Source organism: Carcharodon carcharias, chromosome 10 (genome assembly GCF_017639515.1).
Source record: "Carcharodon carcharias isolate sCarCar2 chromosome 10, sCarCar2.pri, whole genome shotgun sequence".
Taxonomy (NCBI): Eukaryota; Metazoa; Chordata; class Chondrichthyes; order Lamniformes; family Lamnidae; genus Carcharodon; species Carcharodon carcharias.
In genome coordinates this window covers 66799158-66816177 of record NC_054476.1, presented here as the reverse complement: position 1 = coordinate 66816177, position 17020 = coordinate 66799158, and the positions used below count along the sequence as shown (strand labels likewise).

The window sequence follows — 17020 nt, the reverse complement described above, 5'->3', positions numbered from 1 at the left end:
CTCTTTCGAGTAAAAACACGTTTCCATCTATTTATACAGATGAAGTTACATTGTTTCACAGTTTGCCATTGTGAGATTTGAACTCTTGATCTTGGGGTTACAAACCCAGTACCATAACCACTTGGCTATTTAGGCTTTGTAACTTGAAGCGTAGGCCTAATTCCACACTCCCAGCAGGTGCATAGCCCCTATCTCTGGAAATTAATGGCTGGAAAAAGCTAATTCTCCTTCATCTGCATGAAAGAGGAGAAAAGCGTTAAAACATGTAAGCTTGAAACAGAAATACAAATATCTAAAGCGCAAATTTGGTGATAAGCCTTTACATCAAAAAATGATGCATTCTTCATAAAATGGAGACGATGCACACTCTGTTCCTGGGTTGACATAAGAGTAAAGCTCCCTGAAGACCCTGGATGGATAAAGACTCTGAACAGTTTATTTCTTCTACCTTGCCTGTGCTCGATCTCTCTTTCATGCTACACCTATGACTGGGAGCAATTGGCCTGATTTGAACCACATGTCATACCTCTCCCTATCAATTTCACTGACTTTGAACAACCACCAGAAAACTCCCAGCATTTCCAAAAACTCAGGCAGAGCCAGTCAAAATTGATCAGCAATTCACTTGAAAGTTAGTTCCTGATCTGTTTAAACAGTACTAATGTAGAAGTCCTTCCTGCTGCTGAATGCATATTCAGCTGTGTATGTTTACAAGAGGACATTAGCTGTACTAGCAAGGTTGATAACTGCATTGCTGGTGTCAAATCAGCGTATAAAAATGCATACTTCCAGTGCACACCAATTGAAATGTGCATGCACAGCATATAGGCCACTTTGATACTAAAACCGCATCCGTAGCACTGAAACTATGGACGGCATGGAGCTAAGTTTTGTGGCCTAGGAATCTACCTACAACCAAGTTATGAATAAACGACTTACCATTTTCTAGCTTTGAACAAGGGTCTAACATTTGCCGTCCTCCAGTCCTTTGAAAATTCCTGTTCACAAAATACCTTGAAAAATTACGATTGGTGCTTCAGCTATTTCTTCCCATGCTGGAATGTATGCCATCTGGGCCTGTGACTATTTTTTTTTTACTATCAATCCATTGGTAATTGTGTGAAGCTGATCTCTCTGTAAAGCTTCACATTTCCAATCCTTCAACTCAGTACTGTTATATATCAGACTTACTTTGTGTATGAGTACTGTACCACACAGACCCCTCCTCCCAGCTTTTTTATGTGTGGTGAAGGCACAGTCATCAGCTACAATAACCATCTCCACCGCAATTCCCTCTGCTTTTGCCTCCTCCAGAGCTAAGCCGAAGTTTAGCCGATCACCTGTGTAGTTCTTCACAATCAGTAGTACACCAGCTAGAGAAAGCACAAATAAAATGTTTTAAACAAAGTGTCACAATAGACCATTTTTGTTTTTCTTGACTCTAACCCCATACCAACCACCAAAGTTAGCTCCCCACAATCAAATAACTTCCCCAGGTCAGACAGATTCTGAAGGTAATTGACAATGTCCCAAAATACTTTCACAGAAACATAATCAAAAAATGGACATTGATCCAGAGGAGAAAGGGTGATCAAATGGCTGCTGAAAGATGTTACTTGTTTGCGCATTGGCTGATACTGCACTTGATACTGGCCTGGAAAAGTGTGATGGCAGACTGTTCATAGACCTTGACTGCCATACCCATGATTCAAGTTACCTACAAACACTCTTGCAGCTAAAAGCACGTATCATAAACTGGATCCTTGCTGAGCCTGAGCCCATGAAGCCAGTTCTCCTCTGTTATCCTGAGCTAAGCATGACATGAGCTGTAGCTATAGTTGGTGGAATATTGCCACTCCTTCACTGTTGCTGGATAAAATCCTGGATTCTGGGTGTACCCACACAAAGACTTGAGCGGTTCATTGCCACTTTCTCAACGGCAATTATGATGGGCAATAAATGTCAGTGATGCCCATGTCCAATGAACAAATAAATAAAAATAATGGTACCTGGTGACATTCCTAGCTTGTTTTCTTCCATTTCGTACCATTTCAACTCTGAAATGTAATTAAGCCCTTATCAAATCAACCCCCCCATCTTAATTTGTCAGTGTCATGGAATTCTTCACCTAGGTCCCTCATCATTCCCCAAACCAAATGAGAGTTTTGAAGAGTTCCTTTTACATGTCCCCTTCCTTCAGTTTTTCATATTCAACTGACATCTTGCAAATAATTGAATTATAGTTGGCTTTCTAATGTTTTAGCAGAAAGAAATCAACAATTTTAGGTGCCATGTGAACATTGCGTACAGCTCCAACCAAAAGGTTCCTCCAAATTTAAACCAGAAAGGGAACAGGCCATCTTCGATCCAGTAATAAGCCTGAACTAGTGAATAATCCAAGAGAAAGTGAACAGCTCCATGCCTTAGAGAAATTGAAGTGCTCTTTCGCACGCAAAGTTCACTCTAGACCCGTTTGCACTCCTCCCCCCCGCCCGCACAGGCAGCACTGAGCGCTTCCACTCACGTTCCACGCTGGGTGGGCCTTAATTGGCCCGCCTGTGTAAAATCGCGGTGCGGTGCCAATCACAGCGGCGGTCGGTTTCCTTTCCACCATGTTTACAAATGATTTGGATGAAGGTACACTGAAGAGTGCTAATGACAACAATAAAAAGTATAGATGGGAGTAGAAAGTTGCAAAGGAACATTGATCAAGTGCGAGTGGGCAAAATGGGGCAGATGAAAAATGAGAGATCATCTGCTTTGGACTTAAGAAAGATAGTTTACAATATTTTCAAAAGGGTGAGAAGCTAGGAACTGTGGATGAGCAGGAAATCCTAGGGATCCTAGTACAGATACCACAAAAAGCTAGTAGGCAGGTACAAAAAGTAATTAAAATAGAATGAATGTTGGCCATTACGTCAAGTGGGCTGGAATATAAATGGATAGATGTCATGTTAGAGCTGTTTAGAGCTTTGGTTAGATCTCAAGCAGAGTACTGCACTCAAGTTTTAAAAAAAAATTATTCCTGGCATGCGGACATCACTAGCTAGGCCAGCACTTATTGCCCATCCCTAATTGTCCTCGAGAAGGTGGTGGTGAACTGCCTTCTTGAACCGCTGCACTCCATGTAGCGTAGGTACATCCACAGTGCTCTTAAGGAGGGAAGTCCAGGATTTTGACTCAGCAACACTGAAGGAGATATATTTCCAAGTCACGATGGTGAGTGACTTGGAGGGGAACTTCCAGGTGGTGGTATTTCCATGTGTCTGCTGCCATTGTCCTTCTAGATGGTAGCAGTCATGGGTTTGGAAAGAACTTTAAAGTAAATAGAGGGGGGAGGGTTCTGCAGAGGGGATATGTAGGCTTACAAAGCAAAACGATATGGGCAGCACTGCAGGGCAGCTATTTAGGCAATGATACCCAGAGAGTGACAGGAAGGACAGAGTGTACAAACATTAAAAAAAGTGGCAAAATAGGGAAAAAGGAGAAAAAATGATAAAAAGGCAAAGTTAATGGCCCTTCAACGCACATAGCATTCGGAAAAAAATAAATGAATTAACAGCACAAATAGAGGTTAATGGGTATGACCTTATAGCCATTACAGAGACTTGGTTACAAGGAGATCAAAGCTGGGAACTAAATATTCAGAATATGTGACTTTTCGAAATTACAGGCAGGAAGGAAAGGGTGGTGGGGTAGCTTTGTTAATACGAGATGGAATAAGTACGATAGCAAGAAATTATCTTGGATCGGAAGATGTAGAATCCATATGGGTGGAGGTCAGAAATAACAAGGGGAAGAAGACACTGGTGGGAGCAGCCTATAGGCCCACTAACAGTTGCTAAGCTGTAGGACAGAGAATAAATCAGGAGATAATGAGGGCATGTAAAAAAGGCAGTACATTAATCATGGGTAACTTTAAATCTTCATGTAGATTGGGAAAATCAAATTGGCAGAGGTAGACACAAACAAGAATTTACAGAGTGTATTTGGGACAGTTTCCTAGAACAATATATTGTGGATCCAACCAGGGATCAGGTTATTTTGGATCTGGTAATGTGTAATGAGGCAGGTTTAATAAATGATATCAGAGTAAAAGATTCCCTAGAAAACAGTGACCTTAACATTGTAGAATTTAGCATTCCGTTCGAGAACGAGAAACCTGGGTTGGAAACAACTGTGCTAAACTTAAATAAGGGTAATTACAAAGGAATGGGGGCAGAGTTGGCTTGAGTGGACTGGGAAAGCAGTTTAACAGAAAATACTGTTGAAGAACAACGGCTGACGTTTAAAAAAAATAGTTCATGACTCTCAACAAAGATATAAGGAGGAAGGATTCTAGGAAGGGGATAAACCAATCATGGTTAACCAAGGAAATTAAGGAGTGTTTCAAATTGAAAGAAAAAACATACTATATGGCAAAGATTAGTGGTAAGATAGAAGATTGGGAAAGTTTTAAAAAGCAACAGAAGATGACCAAGAAAATAATAAAGGGGGAGAAAATAAACTTTGAGGGTAAACTAGCAAGTAATATAAAAATGGACAGTAAGAGCTTCTTTACATTTATAAAAACGAAGAGGGAGGCCAAAGTGAACATACATCCCTTAGAGAATGAGGCTGGAGAAATAATAATGGGGATCCAGGAAATGGAAGAGGAGTTGAATAAATACTTTGCATCAGTCTTCCTGCTAGAAAACACTAATAGCATTCCAAAATACTAAATAATCAAGGGGCAAAAGGGGGGGAGAAAATAAATACAATAACTCTCACTAGAGAAAAAGTACTAGAGAAACTAATGGGGCTAAAGCCAATAAGTCCCCTGCACCTGAAGGGCTGCATCCTATGATATTAAAGGAAGTAGCTACACAAATAGTGGATGCATTGGTAATAAACCTCCAAGAATCCTTAGATTCTGGAAAAGTCCCAGTGGATTGGAAAACTGCCAAAGTAACACTTTTTCATAAAGGGAGAGAGACAAAAAATAGGTAGCTATAGGCTAGTTAGCTTAACATCCATCATTCGGAAAATGTTTGAATCTATTATTAAGGATGTAATAGCAGAGCATTGAGAAATGCATAATATAATTAAAGCAGATTCAGCATGGCTTCATGAAGGGGAAATCATGCCTAACAAATTTATTAGAATTTTTTGAGGATATAATGTTTTGGATTTCCAAATGGCGTTTGATGAGGTCCTGCACGTAAGGCTACTTAATAAGATAAGGGCTCATGGTGTTGGGAGTAGTATATAAGCATGGATAAAGGATTGGCTAACTAATACAACACAGAGAGTTGGGATAAGGGGTCATTTTCAGGATAGCAGCCTACAACTAGTGGAGTGCCACAGGGATCAGTGCTGGGGCCACAATTATTTACAATATATGAGGGAAATGAATGTACTATCACCAAGTTTGCAAATGACACTGAAAAATAGGTGGGAAGGCAAGTTGTGAGGATGACACAAAAAGTTTACAGAGGGATATAGAGAGGTTAAGTGAGTGAGCAAAAACTTGGCAGATAGAATATAATGTGGGAAAATGTGAGGTTATGCACTTTGGCTGGAAGAAAAGGAGAGCTGAATATTATTTAAATGGAGAAAAACTGTAGAAAGCTGCAGCATAGGGGGATTTGGGGATTCTTCTGCATGAATCCCAAAAAACTAACATACAAGTTTGACAGGTAATAGGGGAGGTAAATGGAATGTTGGCCTTTATTTCAAAGGGAATGGGGTATAAAAATAGGGAAGTCTTGCTAAAAGTATACAAGGCACTAGTTAGACCACACCTAGAATACTGTGAACAGTTTTGGTCCCCTTATCTAAGGAAAGATGGACTGGCATTGCAGGCAGTCCAGAGAAGGGTCACTAGGTTGATCCCGAGTATGAAGGGATTTTCTTATGAGAAGTTGAGTAGGTTGGGCCTATACTCATTGAAGTATAGAAGAATGAGAGGCAACCTTATTGAAACATATAAGATTATTAGGGGCCTTGAGGGGATAGATGCTGAGAGGTTGTTTTCCCTTGTGGGAGTATCTCGGACCAGAGGGCATAATCTCAGAGTAAGGGGGGTCGTCCATTTAAGACAGGGATAAGGAGGAATTTCTTCTCTCAGAGGGTAGTTAAGCTGCGGAATTCTTCACCACAGAGGGCTGTAGAGGCTGGGTCGTTAAGTATATTCAAGGCTGAGATAGACAGATTTTTAATCAATAAGGGAATCAAAGGTTATGGGGAAAAGGCAGGAAAGTGGAGTTGAGGATTATCAGATCAGCCATGATCTCATTGAATGGTGGAGCAGACTCGATGGGCCGAATGGCCTACTTCTGCCCTACATCTTATGGTCTTATCTAAGGAGCCTTACTCTGCTACCATTGTGCAGTGGTGGGGAGAGTGAATGTTTATGGTTGGGGTGCCAATCAAGTGGGCTGCTTTGTCCTGAATGGTGTGTTCTTAAATGTTGTTGGAGCTGTATTCATTCAGGCAAGTGGACAGTATTCCATTACACTCCTGACTTGTGCCTTGTAGATGGGGGACAGGCTTTAGGGAGTCATGTGGTGAGTTAGTTACCGCATGATTCCTAGCCACTGACCTGCTCTTGTTGCTACAATATTATTATGGCTAGTCCAGTTCAGTTTCTGGTCAATGGTAACCCCCAGAGTGTTGTTAGTGGGAATCATACCTCAGGGAAGGTTATACTGCCCTTGAGAAGGGTGCAGTGCAGTTTCACCAGAATGGCTAAAAGGCTTAAATTATGGGGACAGGTTGCATAAACTGGGCTTGCATTACCTTGAAAATGGAAAACTCAGGGGTGCATGAGATGATCAAAGGATTTGATAGGTAGAAAGAAAAAAGACTTACATTTATATAACATTTTTCACAACCACCATCTCAAAGCTCTCTACAACTAATGAAGTTCTCTAAAAGTGTAGTTGCTGTTGTAAGTAGGAAACATAGCAACCAATTTGTCCATAGCAAGCTCCCACAAACAGCAATATGATAATGACAACACAATCTGCTTTTGTAATGTTGATCGATGGATAAATATTAAGCAGGACACTTGGGAAAGGTCCCCAGTTCTCCAAAATAGTGCCATGGGATATTTTAGGTCCACCTGAGAGACTGACAGGGTCTCAGTTTAATGCCCCATCCGAAAGATGGTACCTCCTCAGTACTGCACTAGAGACTCATTCTAGTTTTTCCTGCTCAAGTCCTAGATTGGAACTTGAGCCTGGAAAGTTCAGACTATCAACTGAGCCATAGCTGACACGTTTGATAGTAAGTTCAGAACAAGGGACTGCAGCCATAAAAGTAGAGTCATGCCATTGAAAGGTGATGTCAGAAAGCATTTTATAACACTATGCTACAGGAAATATGGAAGCCTCTCCCCCAAAAGGTTGTTGAGACTACGCCACTTGAAAATTTCAAAACTGAGATTAATAGATATTGTTAGGAGAGTGTATTAAAGATTACAGAACCAAGGCACGTAGCTGGAGTTAAAATACAGATCAGCCATGATTTAAGTACAGAACAGGCTTGATGGGTTTAATAGCCTACTCCTGTTCCTATGTTCCTAAATAGCAATTTTAAAAATGTTATTGCAAAGAATATTGACAAAAGCCAGTACTGAAAGCATGCTTCAAAACTGGAAATAAAAAATACTGTCTAAAAATCTTTTTAATTGTGCCATTGCAGCTGCAGCATCCTTTATTCATACTCCTGATAAGTGAATGGAATGCATAGCGCAAAACAGAAGACAGACACACTGCATTGTGCTTAGTTTAAATATGCTTTAATATTTAAGGCTAAAAGGTTATCTGAAAGCCTTTAGAGTATATTATGAGACGGTTAGGGACCGGTAAGTTTTGTTTAAAATTCATAAAGTTTGAAATCCCAGTTACCCACTAGGAGAATGACACCATGGTTTTAAACAAATAAAATAAACTTTACAAAGTCAGAAAAGTGAAACAATTTACAATTTCCATCTTATATTATAATAGTCAGAATTAACGTGAGGTAACTATTAACTAACAGGCAAACTGTGGTTGTACCATACTGCACATTAAATGGGAGATGCGACCAAGACAGCTCCCATGGATTTCTCAGCAACCTACCCAGATGTTAATGACCAATGTGAGTCACAAAATCTCGGTAAAACTCTGTCGCCCATAGGAAGGACTTCAACTCTTCATTTTCGAAGACCCAGCCTTTGAATTTCGTCAAAGGCCATTCCAACTCAGACTGCCTTAACAACTGCTCACCCCCCAATGGTTCAGTCTCTTCTCCTGAGACTGCATCCCATGGGATTCACAAAGCTGCACTTCCACCTCTAAGTACCAGGTCATTTTCAACTCTTTTGCAGACTGCCAGCTTCACTAAACTGGCACTGCCCCTGGGTTTCTCTGAACTCCAGTCTCCCAGCTGCACGGAGCTATAAATTGTTCCCAGGGCTTCTCTGGTCCTAGCTGCCTCCAGCATAGAACAAGCATTCTTCTGTCACCTTCTCAGCTCCCCCAGGATGTCTTCAGAGCCTTTACTACACCAACCAGCTCCCAGGGTTTCTCTGTAAACTGCAAACTACACATGGTCCAAACTGCAATTCTTAGCTGCACTGAATGGCTCCCAGGGCTTTTCCATGTCTTAACCACCTGGAGCCTGCAAACAACAGCACTCTTTCAGTGTAGCCTCTTCCCCTGCTGTAGAGCACTCACTCTCCCAGCAAACACACTGATAAACTGAAACCCAAGAAGCTTCTTAAGCTCCATGCATCTCCATGACACATAGCCTGCTCTGTTCTATCCTCAAACTGACCTCCAAGCCAATTATCCCACATTTACAATTTCTCCAGCTAAGTAAGCCCACCTGCTGTTTTATGGCTCTTACCTTTCTAGCTGTTAACTTCTGAAATAAACGTTTTAAGTGTAATGGACTCCAACCTGCTTCAGTTGCAATTATCCCAATTTCCACAGTTAAACTTTAATCTTCCCAGAAATAAACATTACCTCTAAAATATTAACATGAACCATGAACTAGATATTCATCACAAGAATCTAATATTAAATGGCAGTGAGATAGCAACAGGGATCTCCACTCTAGTTTCAATATGCTGATATGGGGCAACTGGAAATTTTGCTTTCCGTTTTTAAATCATGAGAGTATCTCATTTCTTGTAACCACCAAGACCGAGGAGTAGGCCAGCTGGTCAGCTGAGAAGGCATGCCCGAAAACAGTGTCTCAAAACAGATGGGGTAAGTATACTCAGCATGGTGATTGCAAAGATTGACTCATAGAATTTTATTTTGCATAATTGAAATATGGTTATGAGAAATGGCAGCTCCCAACAGAGCTTCTCAGGGACTGTACGGTTCTGTAGCTCTACATTTTCTATAAGGTCGTACCTGCTCCTGCTCTGTCCATTGTTCGGATTGCAGCTGAAATACTTCCAGTTGGTGGAGAAGTGAAGACGTCTCCTGCAATGGCACCGGACAACATTCCTACTCCAACATATCCTGGAAATAGGAAGAAAGAACTTTAGAAAGTGCATGGCAGTTTCTGAATACAAGAAAAACCCTTGAAGAATGCTTTTCTTCTTTACTTCTCTAATTTTCTCTCCTCCAATGCTGAAGTTGCTGACTCCTGTTAGCAGTCCTTAATTCATTTCCAAAGTGCTAATGCTTAGCATGAACTTATAAGTATCAGCAGGTGATCTCTGGACATAGGAGGCATCAATCGGCCCTGTTCCGTTCCTTACCCAACACCCTGAGGTTAAGAAAATAGCAGAATGAACGGGAAATGATAAGAAGAGAGGAAACAGTAGCATAAATGGGGGTGGGGTTTGAAGAGTTCCTCCTTAGCCCTTAAAATTATTTATGCAATTGTTAAAAACAGTTTATCAGATTTAATATCAGACAGAATCAATACATATCAGCAATATTCTGCAATTGTTATGCAAAAAATAAGGAAAATCTTTGCATTTTTTACCATAATCTCCTACACAAGAAATGGATAGTTGGGTTTATCTAAGTTTAGACCAAGACAAGGCCATGCCATACTACATTTTCAGTATAACTATGTGTCATAGGCCTATATTCAGAACTCTTAAGTTATTGAATTTTTTGAGGTCTTCTCAACTTATTTTGCAGCTGTCGATTAGCTTTTGTTCATTTTATTTGCAGTATGACATCAGATGTATTTATCAATTGAGCTACCAGCAGTTTCTATTGAAATCCTGACTGCAACATGGCTATATTCATATCTCCGTGTCTTTTTCAGTGCACTACCCTCTCAACTGAGTCTACTCCATGGTCCACTTCTAAGGACTGCTCTCATTTAGTTCTATTCCTATTGGTCACAATGCAGCTGGCATATCTTATGATTGTTTCTTGTCTCATTCCTGGGCCTTTGCTTTTACTTATTTTCATGTTATTTCTTGGTGACATTATCAATGGCCCTGGAATCAGCTTCCACATGTATGCTGACAATCGGCACTATCTCTCCTTACCATTCTCAATCCCAAGATCACTACTGTAACATCAAATTACCTCATCCTGCATAAAATCATGGATAAGCCAGAATTTTTGCTAGCTGAACTCCAGGAACATTGAAAGCGTCTGAATCCATCCCTTGCCCCATCACTGTTTCTACAATTCCCCCCATAATAAAAAAACTCCCAAGTTCTCTCCCTGTCTTTTCACTTTTAACTATAATTTCAAATTGATCACCCTTTTTTCTATATGGAATGTGCAAAACTACACATAATATTCCAACTGTGGCCTCATCATAACAGTGTAAAAAACTATCATGACCCCTTTACTTGATTCATAAAACCTAAAATGCTACTGAACTTTTTTTTTTAAGTCTTTCTACCTGCACTCACACTTCACAGGAATTACGTATTTAAAATTCACGTCTCACCATAGGATAAATAAAGCCAAGGAGTTAAATGCATGGCTCAGAGATTGGTGTGGGAGGAATGGGTTTCGGTTCATGGGGCATTGGCACCAGTACTGGGGTAGGAGGGAGCTGTTCCAGTGGGACGGGCTTCACTTGAGCCACCTGGGAGCAAGGTCCTGGTGAACCAAATAGGTAGGGCTGTAGAGAAGGCTTTAAACTAAATAGGAGGTGGGGGGTAGGGTTCAGGAAAGGGGATACAGAAGCTAACAAAGCAAAAAGAATATGACAGTCTTGCAGGGCAGCTATTTAGGCAATGATACCCAGAGTGTGACAGGAAATGGCAGGGTGTACAAACATTAAAAAAAGCAGCAAATAGGGTCAAAAAGGGGAAAAAATGGTAAAAGGCAAAATTAATGGCTCTTTACTTAAATGCACATAGTACTCGGAACAAAATAAATGAATTAATGGCACAAATAGAGGTTAATGGGTATGATCTTATAGCCATTACGGAGACCTGGTTACAGGGAGATCAAAGCTGGGGACTAAATATTCATGGGAATGAGGCTTTTTGAAAGGACAGGCAAGAAGGAAAGGGTGGTGGGGTCGCTTTGTTAATACGAGATGGAATAAGCATGATAGGAAGAAATTATCTTGGATCAGAAGATGTAGAATCCATATAGGTGGAGGTCAGAAATAACAAGGGGAAGAAGACACTGGTGGGAGAAGTCTATTGGCCCCCTGACAGTAGCTATACTGCAGGACAGAGAATAAATCAGGAGATAATGAGGGCATGTAAAAAAGGCAGTACATTAATCATGGGTGACTTTAAATCTTCATGTAGATTTGGAAAATCAATTTGGCAGAGGTAGACACAAACAAGAATTCTTAAGTGTATTCGGGACTGTTTCTTAGAACAATATGTTGTGAATCCAACCTGTGTGGACCCATTACCAGCTCATTTGTCACCTAACAAAACCGAATGGTTTGTTAAGTTGGTGACTATGCAGCCAATCACTTGTTATCTCTTCTCTCTTTGACAGCTAGGCACTGGCAGCCAGCCTATCAGCCCCAGCACCTAGAATACCTTGGATGAGGATCCTGAGGATCCACCGGATGTAGAGCCATCACAGCCTTCACCCACACCCTCCACCAATGCAGAGAGATACACCTTGATGGGACCTAGCTCTTGAGCAGGCTCGGGATCATAAGCTGGTGAGCACAGCACAAATTTGGGTCTACAGCAGACGGAGGCAGGGGCATCCATGGACTTGGAGGATTGCTGGAGCCAGGCTCCTGCAGAGTTCGACTCAGATAACAAGCCTCTGGATTCCGTCCCAACACAGATGCTGGAGCTGCAAAGACAGAAATGGGAACATCAGCAGGATGGTCAGAAGCTGTTACCAGATTGCAACAGATGATGGAGGAGTCCATCAGCATTCAAGTTGATGTCGTCACGCCAACATGCCAACACACCAAGGTCAAAACTGCTCTGATAGCAACCACCATAGAAACCTTTGCCCAGCATCTGCACTCCATTGCTCTCAGCATAGATCGGATCCGTCATTGGCTAGGTGAGAGAAGGACACGGCACCTCGACCTCACTCCAGGTGCCCTTTCTCCACAAGGCCACCCACATCAGCCACCCATAGGGAGGAGGACCATTAGCTGGGCACACTGCGGCCATCCACCCAGGTGACTCAAATTGTCTAGCTGCTCCCAATCTCCTCTGCTTGCTACATTAGCTGCAGCTGCACCTGTCCCACAGCAGGAAACCCAAAGCAGGCCAGGGCCCTCCAGAGATGTCTGCCAAGGTCCTCACAGACAACAGGGGGTAAATAGTCAGCAGGCTGCATCAACCTCTGCTGTGGATGTCAGGGATGCACCAAGATGTAACGGTAGGAGTTCCTATGCGCTCTTGTCTGCCTGCTGCGTTATCTCATGTCCGTGTGTACATCTGAACATGACCCCAATATTAGTCCCCACCTTCCCACCTCCAAGATTCAGAGCAATGGACCTCGCTGATACATGTTGGGCCTTGTGATTCCTGCCAGACGGTTGAAATTGTCTTTACAGTGCCTGACCATTCTCTGTGCAGCATCAAAATGAGTGAAGCCTCTGCCTCTCAGAACTTGGTGGTTAAGCAAGGCATCCCTGAGACATGCTTCGGAGGTTCATATAATGTTACCTCATGAGGTTAGAACCTGGAGACTGCTTCAGTCACCTGATGCTGCTGCATTGAACACAACTCAATGTGGATGTTTGAGGGTGGAATGGCGATGCGGGTTGAGTCGGTGCATTTTTTATTGGCCTCCATGTACTTTCCGTCAGTCTTAAGTATGCCTTACATATGAACCAAAATTTGGAGTTCTTATGCGCTCCTGTCTTCCTGCTGCGTTATCTCATGTCCGTCTGTACAGCTGAATATAACCCCAATATTAGTCCCCACCTTCCCACCTCCATGATTTAGAGCAATGGACCTCGCTGACACATGTTGAGCCTTACCATTCCTGCTAGATGTTAAAAATTGTGTGACATAGGAGTTGTGTGTAAAAGCCCCAGATGCCTGACTAGGACACGGGAGGATTTCAGTGCTGGGCTCGAAGGTCTGCGATATTGACCCCCTGCCAGCTCTTAGATGGTCAGTCGACATGGTTATGTGCTATTTACAATGGCATCGGTGTGACTGGTTTCCTCGTGGATATGTCAGAATGAAAATGTGGAGGCCTCAAAAGAGATCAGAGCAAAGTTCTAATACATGTGATGTGTGCTCTTTATTATCAAAGATTTGAGTCCTTAAGGCCTAAATGGAGTGTCAGCATTTTCGGGCCCACAAATGCCAAGGCTATGCTGTACAGGAATTTGGGAGACACCAAACGGAGGCATGGTCATGAGCGCTTGATAGATATCAGACAATGCTGGTCCTGAGGCTCGCATCCATTACTGCGAGTTACAGATGACTGTGTCCTGAAGACGTCTCTAACGTTCTGCATTGAGTATGATGATGAGGCCTGAACACTTGTTTTGCATGAACGATTGCTTGCATAGAGATACTGCAGTGTGGATTCAGAATCGATCTCAGACATGATGGCGAGAACCACTGAATGAGGACTGTCTTCCTTGAGGCGCCTTGCCAGACTGCAGGCATATTGCCATGAGTGCAATAAGGACTGCATTGCTGCTCCTGCCTCTTGAGATATGCCATAGGCAGTGCAATGTTGGCAAAATGCTTGAAGAGGCTGCACCATCTCAACTTTGCTCACAAAACGCCCTGTTGCAGTTATTTCCCATAACAGAAAGGCCACATGCTCCATGTTCCAAGGATGAGGATACCGTGACACAACAGTGCAACTTTTCATTCAGAGATTGATATGCTGCATTGAGATGATGAGGCTTGAAAAAAAGGTGTTCAGGTGCACCCAGCATAGTGGGCACTGGTGAAAAAGGCTTGTATGAGTTATTCGTCATTATCCTTCTGGAATCTGGTGGCTATAAGCATCTCAAGTGCACACCTCCTGCCTCATTTTGACATGCAATGGCCTCTTCCTCTGGAGCCTCCGCTTCCTCACCTTCATTGAGCTCAGCCCGCTCAAAGTCCTCATCCTTAGAGGAAACATGCAGCTCCTCCAACTCTCTTATGGCAAGTTATCCCCCCTCTGCAGCACCAGGTTGAGTACAGCACAGCAAGCCACAATGATGCTGGAGGCCCTCTGAAGAGCACCACCTGACATGCTCAAACATCAAAAATGCATCACAATAGTCTGCTCAATCAATGAGCGTGTTGCTAAATCAGCAACATTGTACCTTTCCTCTGTGGAACTTTGTGACTACCGAACAGGCATCATCTTTTGTGAGTAGCCTTTGTCACATAAGAGCCAACCCTGCATGCACTGAGAGCCCCTGAAGTTTTGTGGCACCTGTAAGTAACTCAAAATGTAAGAGTCGTGGGAGTTTCCAGGGTATTTCACACATACCTGTATTATCTGCTTCTGGTGGTTGTAGACCAGTTGCACATTGAGAGTGGAACCCTTTCTTGTTAATAAATTGTAGTGGTTGCTGCCAGGGGGCTATTAAAGCCACAGGACTGCAGTCGATGACACCCTGCACCTGTGGGAATCCAGGGATCACTGCAAAGCTCACTGCTCTAGCAGTCTGGCTGGCTCCATCTCAGGGGGAACCAGACATAATTCTGCACCTTGCTAAATAGAGCATCCATAATCTCTCGGATGCATTTGTGAGCAGATGACTGACAAATCTCGCCGAGTCCCCAGTGGAGCCCTGGAACGAGCCACTCGTTAAGAAGTTCAAAGCGGTGGTCACTTTGAGAGCCACTAGCAATGGATGGCCTCCCAGTCCCTGGAGTGTCAACTCCTCCCAGAGAATGTGGCAGACGTGAGCCACCACATCCCTAGACATGCGAAGGTTTCTACCCCACTGTGTCTTGCTTGTCTGGAGGTATGAGAAGTGTCTTCTGTACACCCTTAGTCTTGCCAGACACCTCAGCTTAATGGCTTTGTAATCCTCAGCTCCTTGGTCTTGAAGGGGCCCCACTGGCTCTTGTTCATCAGGGTGAGGTTCTTCCATTTGCCCAGCCTGCTGACACCAGGCCCTTTTTCTCCTCCTTCTCAGTTGCCTGATCGCCAGGATGAATGAAACATTGCCTGTTCCATTCATGAGGCTTTCGTGCTCGACTCTATGGAAACAATGAGCAGAATAAACATAAGACTACGATGGTCACCTTTCAGTCGCAAACTAGGGAGTCATTGTGAAGCCCATGGGTTGCTTTCATCCAGGCAGTACAGCCGAAATCATCACTTAGAGCGCTAGTACTGCCTTCTGGATCAATGGTAAGGCACCCACCCAAACATCACAGGCACAACAGGGCTTTGACACATGGGCTTGGATCTGACTGAGTTCTACCAGGCGAGAGAAGCCTTAATCAAAGCACTGACAGGCTCTTTCCTCTAGATTACACCGTAGGCCAATTAGCACTCATGTTATGAGGGTATTGGGGGGGGGGGGGGGGGCAGGGTGCTGTGGTGAGAGGGGAGGCATTCAAATCTGAACCTGCCAGCTGCAAGGTTTAGAGTTCTTAGGGCCATTAGGCATATGCATTTTGGCCCATGGCCCATTTTCAGTTGGTTCCTTCTGACACTGGGGATTTGCGACAAGAGGGACAAAGGGGCTTTGGAAGCTGATTCTAAAAGACCCGCAGTAGGGTTATGCTCTTGCAAGAATGCCCAAAATGAGTTAGGGTGCCACATTCCCAAAATTGGTAACAGACTGCTCCAAACATGTCTCAGCTGTGCCTTCCTCTCCAACTGCAAAAGCAGAAATGAGTAGGGTACCCCTTTAATCAGTCCACAAGTGCAGTGGTCGACTCTTTCCACAAGTCCTGAGAGCCTTCCTCTGGCAATTTATTTTATATCTTGCTTTACAAGTGCGTCATTGGATCAGCTGAAAAATGTACAATTGTTGCGATTTTCCATTCCCAACTTTCATAGTGGGTTGGGCGGCCCACCACGTCATTTTGGGAACCACATTTATATTCATTTGCATACCATGAATAATCACTGAAAATCCAGCTCACCAGAATCACACCCCACTCCAAGTCAAAAGGCCACACTGGCGGCATGGGGGGTGGGGGGCGGTCAAGTCTACATGGGGCACTGGGACGTCAACATCAAATGGTTCAGTGGGGAGGGCAGAGATATCAACAAGTATCACGATGAAATCAAGGGTTAGTGGGGGAGAAAGGAGAGTAATTGGAGTGAGGGAAACCTGCACATGATGCTCTTCCAGCATGATGGGAGGGACTTCATTGGTCACAGGCAGATGTTCTCCACATTTTCCCATCCTGCTTGCCATGACACCCGCTGCTGATGGGAACAGAAAATCCCACCCTATGTCTCCAGTTATAAAGCTCTGGAGCCCATATTCTTTGGTATATGTTATAAATTCCACCAAGAAAGCAAGAACAAGCTAAATATTAATGAGGCATCACAGATGAATAAAGGCATAAGTGAAAAATTGAGGGTCAGGAAGGGGACATACACAAAGTACATGGACAGCAGGAAAGAGCATGAGAAGAAAGAATATGAAAAGACTAGAAGAAAAGTCAGACACAATTAGGAAGCTA

At 43.1% G+C, this 17020-nt stretch overlaps 1 protein-coding gene across 5 annotated transcripts in view; it reads right to left on the bottom strand.

The window, feature by feature from the left end:
- The window catches only part of tkfc (triokinase/FMN cyclase), a 104708-nt gene that overhangs the window by 70507 nt on the left and 17181 nt on the right, over positions 1-17020 (bottom strand). For 4 of the 5 annotated variants that reach the window (XM_041198196.1, XM_041198197.1, XM_041198195.1 and 1 more), the window contains exons 3-4: positions 9390-9500; positions 1192-1373 (exon numbers count right to left, since the gene is read on the bottom strand). In XM_041198196.1, coding sequence (XP_041054130.1) covers positions 1192-1373; positions 9390-9500 — 293 coding nt within the window. Of the gene's footprint in view, positions 1-1191; positions 1374-9389; positions 9501-9586; positions 9751-17020 lie in introns of all 5 variants that reach the window. The other variant, XM_041198198.1, reaches the window with a different exon arrangement.